The sequence below is a fragment of the Gallus gallus genome, chromosome 4 (genome assembly GCF_016699485.2).
Source record: "Gallus gallus isolate bGalGal1 chromosome 4, bGalGal1.mat.broiler.GRCg7b, whole genome shotgun sequence".
Taxonomy (NCBI): Eukaryota; Metazoa; Chordata; class Aves; order Galliformes; family Phasianidae; genus Gallus; species Gallus gallus.
Window position 1 is genome coordinate 2,833,068 of NC_052535.1, and position 15,831 is coordinate 2,848,898.

General features: G+C 38.9%; 1 protein-coding gene across 6 annotated transcripts in view; it reads right to left on the minus strand.

Moving 5' to 3' along the window:
- The window catches only part of LRCH2 (leucine rich repeats and calponin homology domain containing 2), a 40,285-nt gene that overhangs the window by 18,661 nt on the left and 5,793 nt on the right, over window positions 1-15,831 (minus strand). For 3 of the 6 annotated variants that reach the window (XM_003641100.6, XM_420210.7, XM_004940654.5), the window contains exons 2-11: window positions 7,805-7,949; window positions 5,014-5,140; window positions 2,961-3,066; window positions 2,735-2,871; window positions 2,393-2,526; window positions 1,959-2,046; window positions 1,550-1,661; window positions 1,153-1,250; window positions 990-1,057; window positions 714-818 (exon numbers count right to left, since the gene is read on the minus strand). In XM_003641100.6, coding sequence (XP_003641148.4) covers window positions 714-818; window positions 990-1,057; window positions 1,153-1,250; window positions 1,550-1,661; window positions 1,959-2,046; window positions 2,393-2,526; window positions 2,735-2,871; window positions 2,961-3,066; window positions 5,014-5,140; window positions 7,805-7,949 — 1,120 coding nt within the window. Of the gene's footprint in view, window positions 1-713; window positions 819-989; window positions 1,058-1,152; window positions 1,251-1,549; window positions 1,662-1,958; window positions 2,050-2,392; window positions 2,527-2,734; window positions 2,872-2,960; window positions 3,067-5,013; window positions 5,141-7,804; window positions 7,950-15,831 lie in introns of all 6 variants that reach the window. The other 3 variants (XM_004940655.5, XM_015278432.4, XM_004940653.5) reach the window with 1 other exon arrangement.

Genomic DNA, 15,831 nt, shown 5'->3' on the forward strand with positions numbered 1-15,831 from the left:
TGAAATGTTATTCTTACTGCTGCTTATGGCAAGAAGTTACGAATCCACAAGCCAGAGATTCAAAATCAGGTCTAGATTTCACTTTAATTGCAAATAAGTGCCATTTTATATTAGAGATTTACCCCCCATATATCTAAAGATACATAAGCAAGCTTTAAATCTAAAGCCTAAACTAAGAAGTAAAACTTAATTACTGAGATCACATATATACGATCAATTTAAGAGCAAAGTAAAACATTTAACAAGATCACTGCAGTAAGAGAGAAGAACATATGACAAAGCTTAACTTGCAGCACACCAGAAGAGGAGTGGCTCAGTATTTCAAACGACTCGATAACCAAGACATTCTGAAGCTAACCAGACAAGACACACATGCAGTATAAACAGCCATCATAAAAGATATACATCCACTTGTTAAATGCAGATAATAGTCTACTTATGTGAGCACTGGCCATGCTATCTTGGTCAGAGGAAGGAAAAAAAAGATTACCATACAAACCATAACAATCAAGACACTTCCCCTGTCATGTCCTCCTCTCCACATGAGGATATCACTCCTTGTAAGACAGCAATTGTATGAAAAGAAACACGGGACAGCCTATTGCTTCAACTGCTCAACTGGACAGAATCGTTCTCAGAATGAAGAACCTTTAAGTTCAAGACAGGCTAAAGAATACACTAATTGTAACACGGTTAACTGACATTGTTAATACCTGTGTTTTTGTTCTTGCTGCAGTAATTGAGCAGCTATTTTTCTCAAGTCTGTCACTTCTTTGATTTCATCGTCTTCTTCAGCCAGCAGCTGCTCTTTCTGAAGCCTGGAAAATTAAACATTAGTGACTTGCCTGACTTCAGTAAAGCAAGATACAGAAACAGCAACAAGCAGCTCTTTTTTTTTTGCTCAAGAAGGAGCTCTGTATTCAACAGACTTCTACATGCAAGGAGTTTAAAAGTAAAAGCCCTCATCAAAAAAGACTGTGAAGATTCACCTTTTTTCATCTCCCCAGTCCTCATGGTGCTCAATCTTTTGGGATTTCTCAGGGTGTTTTCCTCGCTCCTTATTTAGGATGAAAAACAAATTAGACTTCAATTTAATGCACATATACACACACAAGAAGTCCACTGAATTAGATTTGAATCAAGCTATGCTACCTTTATATAAGACAGCAATGGTCCAATCTGTACATCTCCCTGCTCAGGAACAGCTCCCTCCTCTGCATTAGGATCAATGTAATCATACACCTCCTGGTCTAGTGAAGATTGATTAGGAACAGAAAAGATAGTATTAACAGTTCTCTTAATCAAATGTTGAGAGAGAAGTCACAGTCAGAAGTACTAGTGAAAAATTACATATAGAGATAACACAATTAAATCATGTCTCCCTGATCTATCTTCCCTTATTTATGACTTTTATTACTTTTTTTTCCTGAATTGACAAAGATGGAATTCCAATATACCCTCATATCATTCTGTACCATTTTCCCAAATTAGATTGCCTTAGGAAAAGCAGTTCTTTTACCTAAAACGACAGATGCACAACAGATATTACCTTTCTGTGGATCGAGTTTATTCCCCATTACATGATTGTCGTTCCTCAACGTCTGTTCCCTTGTTGATTCTGATACCTGGGAGTGAAGGCTGATTGTATCATCATCAGATGGCTGCAAAGACAGTCACACTGAATACAGAATTTGCATATAAACCACGAGTTATAATACAACACACCCGTACCATGAGGAATAGCTCCCAACACAGAAGCTTCTTTTTTCTTTTAAGAGAATAGTAGTTTAGGGAGCACTGACTGATGCTGTCAGCCCAATGGTTTAAACTAACCTGTGCAAATATTCCAAGGGTGTTAAGTGCAGCTTTGTTAAGCATTTCCCAAACTATATGAAATAGAGAAGCAACGAAAATTCTACAAAACAAGTTACGGAAATTCACCAGTGAAATATACTTACTTCTGTTGTGGACAACCTTTTATCTCCATTATCGCTTCCAATACCAGAGTCTGGTCCATGATTTTTATTGGGATAAAAGTCCTCTATGCTACTTAAAATTTAAAAAAATAACAATGAATGAAAGAAACTGCAGTCTCACTTTTCTAAAAGAAAATAAACGTTCTTTTAAATATATTTTCTATATATTCATCGACAAATCTTTACTTGATACAATGGAGATTTTTCAGTCACTCAGATCCAATTTAAGACTCCAGTAATATTACCTTAAAAAGTAAATTCTGTGACTTCTAAAACAAACCACTGAAGTTACAGCTATTGAACTGTAAGGATAAGTGTTCTACATTCTTTTCTCCACCCCAAAGACCACTCCATAGCAAATGCTAAAGAATAAAAATAAATGAAAGCATCAAACAGAACAAAAATCCAATACTCACCTGTCTGTGAGTGGCTGGGAGGGGATTCGTTTACCCAGCGATGGAAGATCCAAGGAATCTGGTTTTTTATCTATTCTGAGGCATGCCTGAATGCTGAGGAATTTAAATATATGTACTTTACCCTTTAAGCATATCTGGAAACAAAAAACAGTTCTTAATTACATAGCATGTCTTTAGAAAATACACACCAATAAATTCGTCCTACATTGATGAGTTTGTGCTCACAATTCCTACTAGCGGAAATACAGCTAAAAAATAAAACCTGATTGGTATTAAGTTAGGATCCTAACGAGGAAGCTTTTCTAATGTAGATTAATAAAGCAGCATTTTTTCCATACTAACCTGTGCTGGTGGTATCTGCATTGGATTGTTATCCAAAACTATTACTTGTAAGTGACGTAACTTTCTGTAACAAATTGGAATTTCTGTAATTTTATTACAAGAAAAATCCAGCTTTACCAAAGGAAGGTCTCCTAGTTCTGTATGGGGGAAAAAAAAAAGAATAAGATATCCAATTTACACTTTACCTCATTTAGCTACACTAAAGAAATGGCGATGAGCAGCTTACCATCTGGCAACATATGGAGATTATTTCTTCTTATGTTTAATTCTCTAAGTGACTGCAGTTTTCCTATTTGCTGGGGAAGAACCTGAAGTTCATTGCAGCTAATGTCCTAGATAAAAAAATATAATGAACAAATCAGCTGAATATCTTAAATGAAATTAAACAAAGGCAAACTGCTATGAGAATTGTTATAAAGCATCCGTGGCAGATCTCATTGTTTCTTCACTATTTAGTGACTCATGTTTCAGAAATTCAATTCAAAAGGTTAAAACAACAAATGATGGAAGACTGGTTTTGAAATTAAAACTGTACCCCAGGAAACAAAGGATCCTGCTGTAGTTTCCATGTCAGCTACAAACTCCTCGTATTACTGCAGGCAAGTGATTTACAATCTGCTCCTTTCATAAAAATTCTTCTTTCCTTAAGAAAAAAATCTTCAATCAAAGCAACAAAAATGTACAGAGTAATGCTAGGCTCACCAGCTCTTTGGACTCGAGCCCTAGAGTGTAACAAAGCAGTGCCAAATAAGCACAGCCCACACCTACTTCTGCCTCCAGTTCAACATCTATATGGTCCATAATCAACAATCACACTGACATAATCAACAGTGCCTAAACTTTTCTATTTCCAACAATAATTTCAATAAAATACACTGCGGTGACTCATTTCCTAGACTAAATACCATTACATTTTAGATACTTATCTACATAATGAAGAATTGAAAGCTGATTTTAAAGGTTAGCCCCTAATTACTTACTCAGCTAGGACTCAACCAGAAGCCAGGCCTTAAGCTAGCCTCCTTCCCCATTACACAGTTCCAGAACCTCAGCTGTTAGCAACAGAGATGACTGCACACAGCTGGATGTCTCAAATGATAGGTTGCTCGGTGTCAACTGTTGCGTATCTATTGCAAGTTCTTCTCTGTCCACATCACCAAATGCAAGATAGGACTCCTTTCTAAAAAGCATCATTCTAGCATGTGGCTTGGTTGTCAAAAAAAGAAAGTACGAACTTCTGAATGGGTCGAAACAGGTAATGGAATGAAACTCCCTGTATGTTCAGAATCTGTCATCAAGCATGAATTCTAGGTTTGGTAACTCAACAAATAATTCAAAAACAGTGCTATTGTAACACTGACAAGTTACCAATTCCTGTAAAACAGCAGTGGATCTCACCTTGAAGCTCTACGACACTGAAGTATAGAGAACTACTCACCAAATAGAGGAGTAGAAGACATTAAAAAAGCCTCACAATCAGAATCTCACATTACTTGTAAATTAAGGAATAAGTGTTGTCTTATCTCAAAAATTAGGTCATGTTAAAAGGCCTTCAGAGCAGACACACCTACTCCCAAAATAGAATGTGGTTTACTTACAGCGACCAAAGAAATGGTAAATATTGAAAGATCAGACCTCATCCAAGTGCCAAATTTGTGAATGATTGTGCAGTTCTCCAACACCAGAGCTTAACACTTTAAAAAAAAGCCCAGAATATTGAGAAAATAACAGGTGACAAAGCACAAAGGTTCAGTATGCCACTGAACAAGACCGTGTTGCAGACACACTTGAACTGGGAATGGCATAAATCACTCTCTTCACCCTAACCAAAGCAAGGGAAGGAGAAAAGGCTGGGAGGCCTGGGAATGCACAACAGGACAACAATAATGGACCAGCATAACTTCTATGTGAGTATGGATTAAATAAACTCCTCAGCTTGAAAAAAAAAAAGTTCTTCAATAAAAAAATAGAATCATGATCACTGTAAAGAAAGTCAGCAGGAAAATGTAACATTTTAACATACAGATCGGAGATTCAAATGAACTAATCTGAGAAGCAATTCTGTTTCTGAAGGCTTTAAGTCAACCCAGTGTGCTGATCTGTATTTGTTCCCAGTTTTGAAACTCTGCTGTATATATTATGCCTGTAATTTGAGATCAAACACTGAGGAAAGAATAACCGAAATTACACTTTGCATTCTTACTTTAAAATCACTGATTTGTATTTTCCTTATACTGTAACAAAGCCCTTATCGTTTCCTTAATACAGTTAACACTCACCAACTCCATTAGATCTCTCAGCTTTCCAATTTCTTCTGGAATGGAGACCAGCTTATTATTACTGACAACCAGAACTTTAAGTGGAAGATCAAACAGGTATTTTGGCAACGTTGATAGAAGATTTCGACTTGAAAGAAAGAAAAATGAACAAGCAAGGCTGGATCATAATACTCTCTTGAAGCCTGATGGCAAGTCTCAGATGCTGTACTTTTCTCCTATTCTAAAGAAATGTTCTCCACCAACTATGATTTCAGTTACGTTTCATTAAGCTATAATCTTCATCATTAACTTCTCACCAGAAAAAGCCCAAAATACAAACATTTTAGGTCCCCTTTTTATTTGGATAAATGAGAATGTACTATAGCTGAGCTTTCTAATGCTACAACACACAGAGAACTCTGTTAAAAGAAATTAAAAGAACACTGACAAATGCAGCTGTAAACAACAAGAGCAAATGCATCACAGGAAATTCTAACCCACATTCTCTAAGCTTTGTGCAATGATACCCCCACTTTGATGGAGAGGTACAGCTGATTTGGCACCTTGTCCCAGCTACTGTGACTCAATTACCAGCAGTGACTGTGTGCAGTAGGGAATCTCTCAGGAATATAACATCAGTGTGGCTCAAATACTGACAAATTACTGCATTCCTGCTAAGCCAAGGAACATCTGCAATATTGAATTCACACTCGATGTTTGCTTTTATGCTGCTTCCTAATACTTTCAAAAGGACCACCCAAACTGATGGAGTCTACCAGTTATATTCTTCTCATCAAAGCCCAACCAGGGGGATTTATACGAAGTCACTGCTTCCCATGCCATTTGGTTGTGTTGCTCCTATGCCATCACCAAAACTCTCAACACCTATTTACTACTTCAGTGAATAACAGCCCACAAGGTAAGTTGTAATTAAAATTGACTTCTTTAAAGCAACTTCAGTCTGCTTTGGTAACAAGACAGATATTGTTACTGACAACTTTAAATCAGTGTCAGAAAATCTAGTAGTTGTTGACTGCCATTGCCAGCAATGCATATAATTGCTCTCATAAGGTACTCATACACTGAAGAAAGAGGCATTAGAAAAGAACCATGTTCAGATGTGGTATGAAAGCAATTCCTTTCATACCCATAAAATTCCAAGATGTCAGTAATCGCCTCTACTTTATGTAAGAAAAAACCATACTAACTGCTTTTGTTCAATGGATATATATTAGAACAACTGTTTCCATAGTAAAAAGAAGTTTTCTAATACTCTTTTCCTACAGGACTACAGACAGGGCTGCAAAAACTCAGAAAGGTTTCAGTTCCAAAGAGGCACTGTAAGTGTAACAGCAAACTGGAAGCAAAGTGTCACCAGTATCTTTGTAAAGAACAATGTATTTACTTCATTACCACCAAGTGGAACATGGGAAGCTTCGGATGCATGTATGGGGTTTCCATCTCAGGCAGATATGATGGGCTTTTTATGGTGGGGTGGTATGAGATACAACACACAAGTAAACTTTTCTTTGTGGAAACTTGGCAATGCAAAAGCAGTTCACCAGCAGCGAAACACTGGAAATTCATCTGAAGTCACTGAGGTTGTTTTTGTGCTTGAAAAAGGAACAGCCAACTCGGAATTGCATAATGCTTCCCCCTGGTCTTTCAAATACAAAATGAGAAGTGGACATCACGTGGCTCTCTTCTGTAAGGAAGTATTTAATCTAGTCTGGCAGTGTTTCCCTGTTGTTCACCACCTCAATCCACATGCACTGTGAAAACAGCACTCGGATGTTAGCACAAAAAGGAAGAACAGAGCACAACCCCGACCTCAGGTGAGGTGCCTCCTGAAATAACACACAACACCCACTTAGAACTAAATGCTACTGCACTCCTGCATGGAGCACCTCAATTACCATCAAAAGAGAAATGGGATTTTGCTCCTGTGAAGGAAATTAGGTCAAGTTTCTTTCAACAGCATCAACAACAACCCTGCAGTTTTATGATATCATTAATCCTCTGGAGAACCTCCTCAAAACAGATGACTTAAACTATCACTGTAAGAACATATACTGGAGGTTTTGAGATCGATGTGGGCTGTTGGTTGTGGGTTTTTGTTTTTTTCCCCCCCTCCTCTTTTCCAAGTTTAATTCACAGAGTTATTTCAAAATGACCTCTGTTATTAAGTCTGACATGTTAAACAGCTCTCAGCTGGGGAAACTGATCTGGACTTTAGATAGTCAGTGTTAAAAGTGCAAGGAATACTGTGGAAAACAAGGCCTCAGCTCCATAAAGGAGGGCTCCAACAGATTCCATCTGCTTCTGTATGTTCATAGAACAACCTTAGCAATCTCCAGTTGAGCTTCTTTTCATCTAAGGAAAACCAACCACACGCTTTCCAAGGTGAACAATAAAAATGGATGTGAGTAATGTGCAAAATGAGTAGGATGTTCTGGCCAGAGCAATTTACCCTCAGAGGGGTAAATATCTAAGGGTAGATTTTAAAACACAGTTTGTTAGAGTAACAGTAAAAACAAAGAAAACTTCAACTCTCCTCACAGTCAGCTACCACAGCTTATTTAAAGAAATCCTGCAAGGCAGCCAATTCCTTCCCACAAAGGAAACAGTAAGAACTGCTGGCTCTAAAACACCAAGGATATGACAAACACAATTATTGTGTCTACCTGGACAGAAATATGGCCACGAGGGCAATGTGCAATAGAGAAGTGCAATAGAGAAACAGGATGCCACCTTTTCAACGAGGGAAACTGGATAACAACAAAAGACAAGGAATAAGAAAAGCACTACTCACCTAATGTTCAGGTAGGTAAGCATTTGCAGGTTTTTTATAGATTCTGGAATGGATTTGATGCAGTTGTGATACAAATTTAACGTTTCCAGTGGTGCAAAAAGCCAGACATCAGGAGGAATTTCAGTAAATCTGTTCTTGGAAAGATCTGGAAGTAAAAGGAAAAAAAAATCCCTTTTTTAGTAAAAAAATTGCCTGCAATAAGAGAAGATTAAAATAACCACTGTTAAGAATAACAAGCTAAAAAAAAATCCAAGTATAAAATACTTCAGTTTTAGCAGATGTTATTGCATATAATTAATTGGCCAAGAAGACTTAAAACACTCAAATAGTGTTATTTGATACTCACTCATAACAGAAAATAGAAAAAAAAGTCAGGAATTCCAAGATTAATTACCCATTGGTAGTTAAGAATGCTTAAAATGAAACTGAATCTCACTTCTTGTCCCTCTTCTATCAGTCACCTATGGAACTGCTTTCTTTTTGCCATTCTAGGCTTAAGAACCAAGAAGGGAACAAGCCCAGTAAACATTACTTTTTCTGTTTGACAGCTACATTACAATCTAATGTTGTTGTGCAAAATATCTGCAATGCTAAAGCCAAGTCAGCAAAAAATAAAATAGAAAAAACCTTGCATGTTTTGCTCAAAAGCTACAATTCTCATCTAAAAATGCATCCTTTATTGTAAGCGCAGGAACTGAGAAATTCTCCAGTAGCACATTTATGACTTCGCTAAAAAGAGAATAAAAATCACACTATCGATGCCAGAAGTACATAGCTATAAAAATAAGGCTGCAATTTACCCCAGCCTAAGAGCAGCAAGTGGCCCATCTCTTTGACAACAGCAATATAATACTTTAAGTAGAGTCATTCATACAACGTATAAGTGCATGATGACAATCTGCAGGCAGAAGTTGGGAGAAAACACTGCAGACCACCTCCGACTGCATGTAATCTTTAAACATGTATATGTATACATACACATATATATGTGTACACACACACATATACATATATACATATATATATATATGTATATAAGTAAATAAATAGGAGTTCAAGGAATATGAACCTTGAGTTCTGGAACTATCAGTTAACTACCAAAGCCTGTGCCATCAACCCAAGCTATCAATGAAAAATAGGAATTTACTTTAGAAAGAAGGCTTACTTTTCAGAAAGTCACTCTGCCTCCCAACCCAAGATGTTTCAAAAGGATGTGGTTTCTCAGAAACGCTGAACAAACTCTTTTAAGAAAGAAGCAACACAGATCTCTTGCTATTTCAGGCTTTAGTTCTCAGTTTCATTTTGCATGAAGTAACTGGCTTTCTGCTTAGCCCCTGTAACACTGGCAGCAGAATAAACTGAGAAGTGGACTAGAAAGTGGCTGGAGAAGTGGCTAAAGGTCCCTGTCAGGCTCAAAGGAGAGAGCTCAGCAGCTTTAAGTACAACCTTCCAAGCAGCTGTGAGTGGCATTAAGCAGGGATCAACAGTGGATGAAGGCTGAACAAGCTGTAAGCTAACGACATTGAGATGGAGGGGGAGAAGAGGCAACTCAGAGCTAGAGGGTTGAGGTGCCAGCCAGAGTGTGCCCCATCAGCGAGTTAGATCTCCCAAACCAAAACTGGTGAGAATCACTAGCACAGAGAGATGTAAGACTGAAGAAGTGAGGAAAGCTATTGAGTGCTAAAGTACATGCAATTTTAGGTGACAATCCCTCTAGAAATGAGATTATAGGAATTGCTTCCTCAACCAGTTTAGACTGGGAAACTAAATTGAGGGCGTTTCGTGAAGATTAAACATAAGACACTATCAAATGCTTACGAATCAAAGGGTGTTTTGATTCACTAGCTCTACAAGTGAGAACACCACCATTAGAAAGGTTAAGTCTGAAAGAGGAACAACAAAAAAACTAAGTTAGTTGCTGCTTCATTTATTTTTACACTGAAAGAGCAAAGCCTTCACTGACTGCATGGAGACCATTTTAGCACAGTACACTAGTTCAAAAACAAGAGTGTGAAGGAAAACAAGTCAAGAGTCAGAAGTAAGAGGCACCTCACACAGCTTTAAGCCATGATCCAAAGGGGAAAAAAAGCTCGTACTGTCAGTTAGGTCAAACAGCATTAGCACCAGATTTGCCACCTTCTTGTTCTTTTCTCTGAGCATTCACTGTTGGTGACCATCAGAGATGTACTGCTGGAGTAGATTACTTGATCCAATGCACTCATATTTATATTCTAATTTTGCATGGAATTTGAAGCACGTTAAAAAAATTCTATCCATTTTTATGGTAATGCTTTAATATAGCCTAGGTATTAAAAAAAACATATGCACAACTAACACAGAATTAATGACTAAAACTAAACTGTCCATACAAGACCTCATCCTAAAGATTTACTTACAGCCAATCTGAACGTGGATTAGAGACCAACAATTGCAATCTGCCATGCTAATGCTTATAATTAAACCTTTTTTTATGCTGTTATAGTTTAATATAATTCAGACAGCGATTATTACTTCACTTGACTGAAGATATATAGGCAGGCAAATGCTACTACTTAGCACAGCACTCCAAAGCCACCCTATGATTACATGTGCTACCAACTGCTTTTCTATCACACAAACAATCCCATCTCTTTTTGCTGTCATATCCCCAGCAGGAAGACAAGCCCCTGCTTTGAGGAGAGCCTGCCAAAGAGAAAAGTGATATACATTCTGTCTGATGGAGTTCCAGGAGTGATATGAGCACCACAGACAAGACTGAGACTCTGCTAACATCACCTTCTCTAAGGATGTTAGACTTCAAACATTTAACTTCACAAGGAACCACGATAAGCAATGGGCATTATTTGCACTGGAGCAGCCAAGGAAGAGGAGACAAAGGTTCTTTCTTTTCAGCCTTAGAAATAGTACAAGTTACTCCTACCTTCAAGTTTTATTTAATGGCGTAACACAATGTAAGTTACATGATTTCAATACTACACCAGAGTTTTTTTTAAGAGTTAGAAAGAAATAACATGATTTAAAGCAAAATGGAAATGGAATTTCGTAATGCAATAGCAGCATGCAAATACGAGTTAGTAAATACCAAAGTGTTACAAGCTTCTACACCAACTGAACATAGGGTAAATCCTAGTCCTAAGGAGTCATCTCCCTGCACTCAATAGTTCTGTTGCACTATTGAAACTCTATAATTCCTGGGCGCTCACTATCACAGCTCAGCCTCTAACCTGTGGCAGAACTGCAACTTATGCAGCTGTTGCAAAAGAGCTGAGTTCCCCCCTGCCATGGGGAAGGTCAGCTCGAAAGCTCTGAACACGACAGGGAAAGGGACAAAACCACAGCGTGCTTATTTCAGAGCAAAAAGCAGAGAGTTTAAGGTGCCCCACATGAATCCCCAATGCTTCCTTTCTTATGCACGTTGAATGTCCACATCAACATCACTACCTGGAAACCAGGATATCAAGAAAGGAGTTCTTTGTAGCGATATTTCCTCAAGAGGATCAAAAGGTGGGTTTTTTTCCCCCAGAAGGCTGTGCCAGAAGGCTTCTTCTGTAGATAAGATGCTAGGGAAAAAATGCCATTGTGAGCTCCTTATCAGCACTGCAGCAGTAGTCATTGCCATGCTGACGTGCACCATGTCTAGGAATGGCTAGCAGGGCAACAGTCGGCTGGCCTGCAGCTCCATGGCAAGATGCAGCACTTCAAAGATCCATCTCCACAAGCAACACCTCTGTCAGGCAATACCCCCATCAGAAGAGTCTGCATTCTTGTTAATGCTTAGGAATAGGAGGGTTTTGTTTTAAGTAGACTGCGTTGAAAGCGTCAACATTTAACTTTATTACAGTGCTTATGTGTCAGGGTGATATTCTATTACTAATTTGGTTGAGTAATTAACACATGCCAATGAGATGCATTGTTGTGTTTTAAGAACGTTTGGTTTTCTGGTGCATGCAAGGAAAAACGCTCACAGAAGTTCCCTCATCTCTTATGCTGGTAGTGGAAATTTCTTGCTCATAGAATTATAGCTTCTCTCATCTGCTTTAATAATTGCAGGACTACAAATCATCACACAGAAAATCTGAAAGCTCGTGGTGTAGCTGCAAGTGAAGAAAAGGGTAAGTCAGCTCTCTGATAGGCCAGCTAGGTGTCCACAAGTGAGCACAGCACCCACCTGCACTTACCCACTCTGCACTCTGTTTTTAGCAGTGATCTATAGCTCTATCTGCAAACGTTGAACAAAAACCAAAACACAGAGCTGTTTTTTAGAGAGCTGAGCACAAATCGTGACTGAGCAAACACACTGCAGTCGAGCTGTGCATTATTTCCATCAGAAGGAGCTCTTTCCGGTGTCTGTTATTACACAGCTCGTGCACAACAGTCTGATACAAAGCATTTGATAGAGCAGGAAATCATCAAGTTGGACCCTGCAAAATACAAATTGTGTTGATCTGTCATAGAAGGACGTCCATCTATTGGCATTGCTGAGACGCATTAAGTCCTACCTGATTATTTTTCTCCATTTTGTCCTCCCACCAACATCCCAAATAATTGCTCAACAAAGCACACCTCAGCCTGCACCCATCTTTCAAGAAAGTAAGACATTTATTCTTCACAAAGAGTAAGAATGCTTCCAAGTCTGAGCAGATCTCTTATTACATACACTATTCCAGTACTGTAACCACCATGAGTTTCTGTTGATTTTAAAGCCATCAGTAATCTGTCACCCAACCACTCCCACCACAACTATGTATTTGTAATAAGTTGGCCTTATGACAGTTTATCCAGCAGCCTCGTCCATATCCCTGTTTCATGTTTCTTCTGAGATAAAAGACCTGAAAGCATCCCAAGCCTGCACATCTCCCCTTCCGATGCGTTTAATGCTACAAAAACCGTATTTCCACATTTCCTTTAGCCTTGCCATCTTCTTCACTGAGAACAGTTGAATTCAGATGCTCAGAAATGCAATTAAGAACCACTGATAAGCTCACGTAAAACTTCAGTTATCCATATCTGAAAATACCACCTTTCATTTTAATACTCTGCCAGTACCAAGCTTCGAAACACCCTGAAGTGCAGCCAGCACCTTACAAGCATTTGAACATAACAATTTAGAAACAAAATCCCCTTGTACTACATTCTGTACTACATCTTCCTCCTTTGATAAGTAAAAAGGTAACAAAAAGCAAGACAGGTGGATATATTCTGTTCTATCAGCAGAACAGAGCTGCCAGCTTCTGTTTTGCTATTTCAATACCAGAAAATTACATCCAGGAATATGATTTGTCATCGCTGTTGGCACTAAGAATTTCCTCATTTTCTATCTTGTTTTAATCCTCAAAGCAATCATGTAGGTATATCTAAGTGATATGATCATTCTAGGACAGGAAAAAGAAATGCATTCATGAGTCAGAAGATGCACAAAGGTAAGAGCTGAATTTATGGACCTTAAAACAATGTCTTTTAAAGCCCAATATGAAAGTCAGAAGCGATGCATGTAAAAAAAGAAAACTGAAGAAGAACGTGTGGTTCAGAATCTACTAAAACTGTAAGGCTCCTTGACACGTTTGATGAGAAACTAAGAAAGGAAAAGATCTGGTTTTGATTACTAACAACAGAGAAGGCACTTTGCAAGAACAGATCAATTTCATTGTTTAAGCAATGATGCTCTCTTTGGTCAGACCAAAATCATAGAACCATAGAATGGCCCGGGTTGAAAAGGACCACAATGACCATCCAGTTCCAACCCCCTGCTATGTGCAGGGTTGCCAACCAGCAGCCCAGGCTGCCCAGAGCCACATCCAGCCTGGCCTTGAATGCCTGCAGGGATGGGGCATCCACAGCCTCCTTGGGCAACCTGTTCAGTGCGTCACACCACCCTCTGGGTGAAAAACTTCCTAATATCCAACCTAAACCTCCCCTGTCTCAGTTTAAGACCATTCCCCCTTGTCCTATCACCATCCACCCTCATAAACAGCCATTCCCCCTCCTGTTTATACACTCCCTTCAAATATTGGAAAGCCACAATGACATCTCCCCAGAGCCTTCTCTTCTCCAAGCTAAACTACCCCACAGTTCCCTCAACCTTTCCTTATATGAGAGGTGCTCCAGCCCTCTGATCATCTCAGTGGCCCTCTTCTGGACCCAATGCAAGAACTCCACGTCCCTCCTGTACGGGGGGCCCCAGACCTGGGCTCAGTACTCCAGATGGGGCCTCACAAGAGCTGAGTAGAGGGGGACAATCACCTCCCTCTCCCTGCTGGCCACCCCTTTTTTAATGCACAGAAATGAACCGATGATTCTATGATAATGACAAAAAAGCATTTCACCAATACAGAAATGCCAGTGGAGATGCACAAAACTCAGATGAGATCCCAGGCAACCTTCTCTATCTGGTCCTGCTCTGAGCACAACGCTGTCCTAAACGACCTATGAAGGCCTCTTTCAACCTAATTAGGGGATTTAAAATGGTAGTCTGTATTCGACCAGCGTAACTATCTTAGCACTGTTTGGATATTTCAAACATCAGTTCATTAAGGTGATACACAAGAAAATTAAAGACGCATCTGTAAAAACCAAGTGTGCCTAAATACATATCTGCTTCATACAGAGCATATGTACCCAACCCACTGGTTTTATTTATTCCTCTTCACTTGGTGTGACCCAGGCAAGCCAAAAGGGTTGGACACCCACAGTACAGAAGATCCTAATAACCACGACAGCCATCAGTTTAAATGGCAACATTAAGCAAACACCCATCTTCATTAGGAACTTTCAAATATGGAAGGGGAAAAAAAAAATCCCAGTTAGTACTTATTTTTAGGTTACTCTGCGTGTCCACTTCACCAAAACAAAATTGAACCCTTCTGTGTTTTAAGAGCTGTGCTCCTACACTGCTACCAATTATAGGAGGGGGGAGAAAGAAAAGCAAAACCAAGCCAGAAACTGAAATCTAGATCTGGAGGGATAAAGAGGAAACAGATTAAAAGAGAACTTTTTGCAGGGATTCTGATGACAAGTCCCTTGCATAAGCTGCCTACCCCTTCCCATTAACATTCAAACAACGTACAAGCCAAGGTTTCTGAAACTCCTAATTCCTCCCAGTTCTCAGGAACCTTAGGAGAGAGGAGCTCTAAGCTCACCAGACCTACAGGACAAGGTACACTACCGAGCATTCCCCTTCAACCCTACAGACCACACTTGGAAGCTAATTGCTCAAATTATAAAGCTAAAACACAACTAAACATTCCTATATTCTTCAATGAAAAGGGAAGAAAGAAGCCTGGTTAATTGAATAACTAAATATCAGAACTCTCAATATTTACGTAGGTTTCAAAACTAAGCATAGAACAATAAAAACACGCCATGATTTATAGAATCAAAGAATTGCTCAGGTCGGAAAAGACCATCAAGTGTGCATATAAACATCAACCACTTCAGCTTCAAAACATGATTTCATTAATTTTTAAATAATACACTTGCAAAGAGTTCTCCATAATCACAGCAATTGGTTTTTTTTGTGTTAAGCTTCATGAATTTAATACCCGAATACATCTGTTTGCTTTCCAACGTTGAGAGCTATGGTGAAGGGCTATGCTCAAACTGAACACATAGAAGGAAAAATGAAACCTTGATGCACGTGCCAAGCACTTATCTCTCAGGAAATTAAACTCCCCAGCATGCCTCCCCTGTCACAAGGAAATTAAAATACATTTAAAATTGATTGTTAAATGTTTATGTAGTAAGATTTAAATTGATGTTTATCGGGCGCATCTAGGCAAATAAAATAGAAGGAAGATAGACTGCACTTCTATCTTTATTTCTATTCTAATCTTTGTGGTTGCTCCACGTTTTAACAGACATAATAAAATGGTAAAGTTAGACCAAACCTCAGCACTGGCTCCTAATGGCAGTAAGCACTCGTGATGGAATGACAAACACCAGGACTCACTCTGCAGCACAACCTCCCCATAAATAGGCAGCAGTGGCAGAACTGCTATTCTTCTTAAACAGCAGACAGATATAACTTAGGA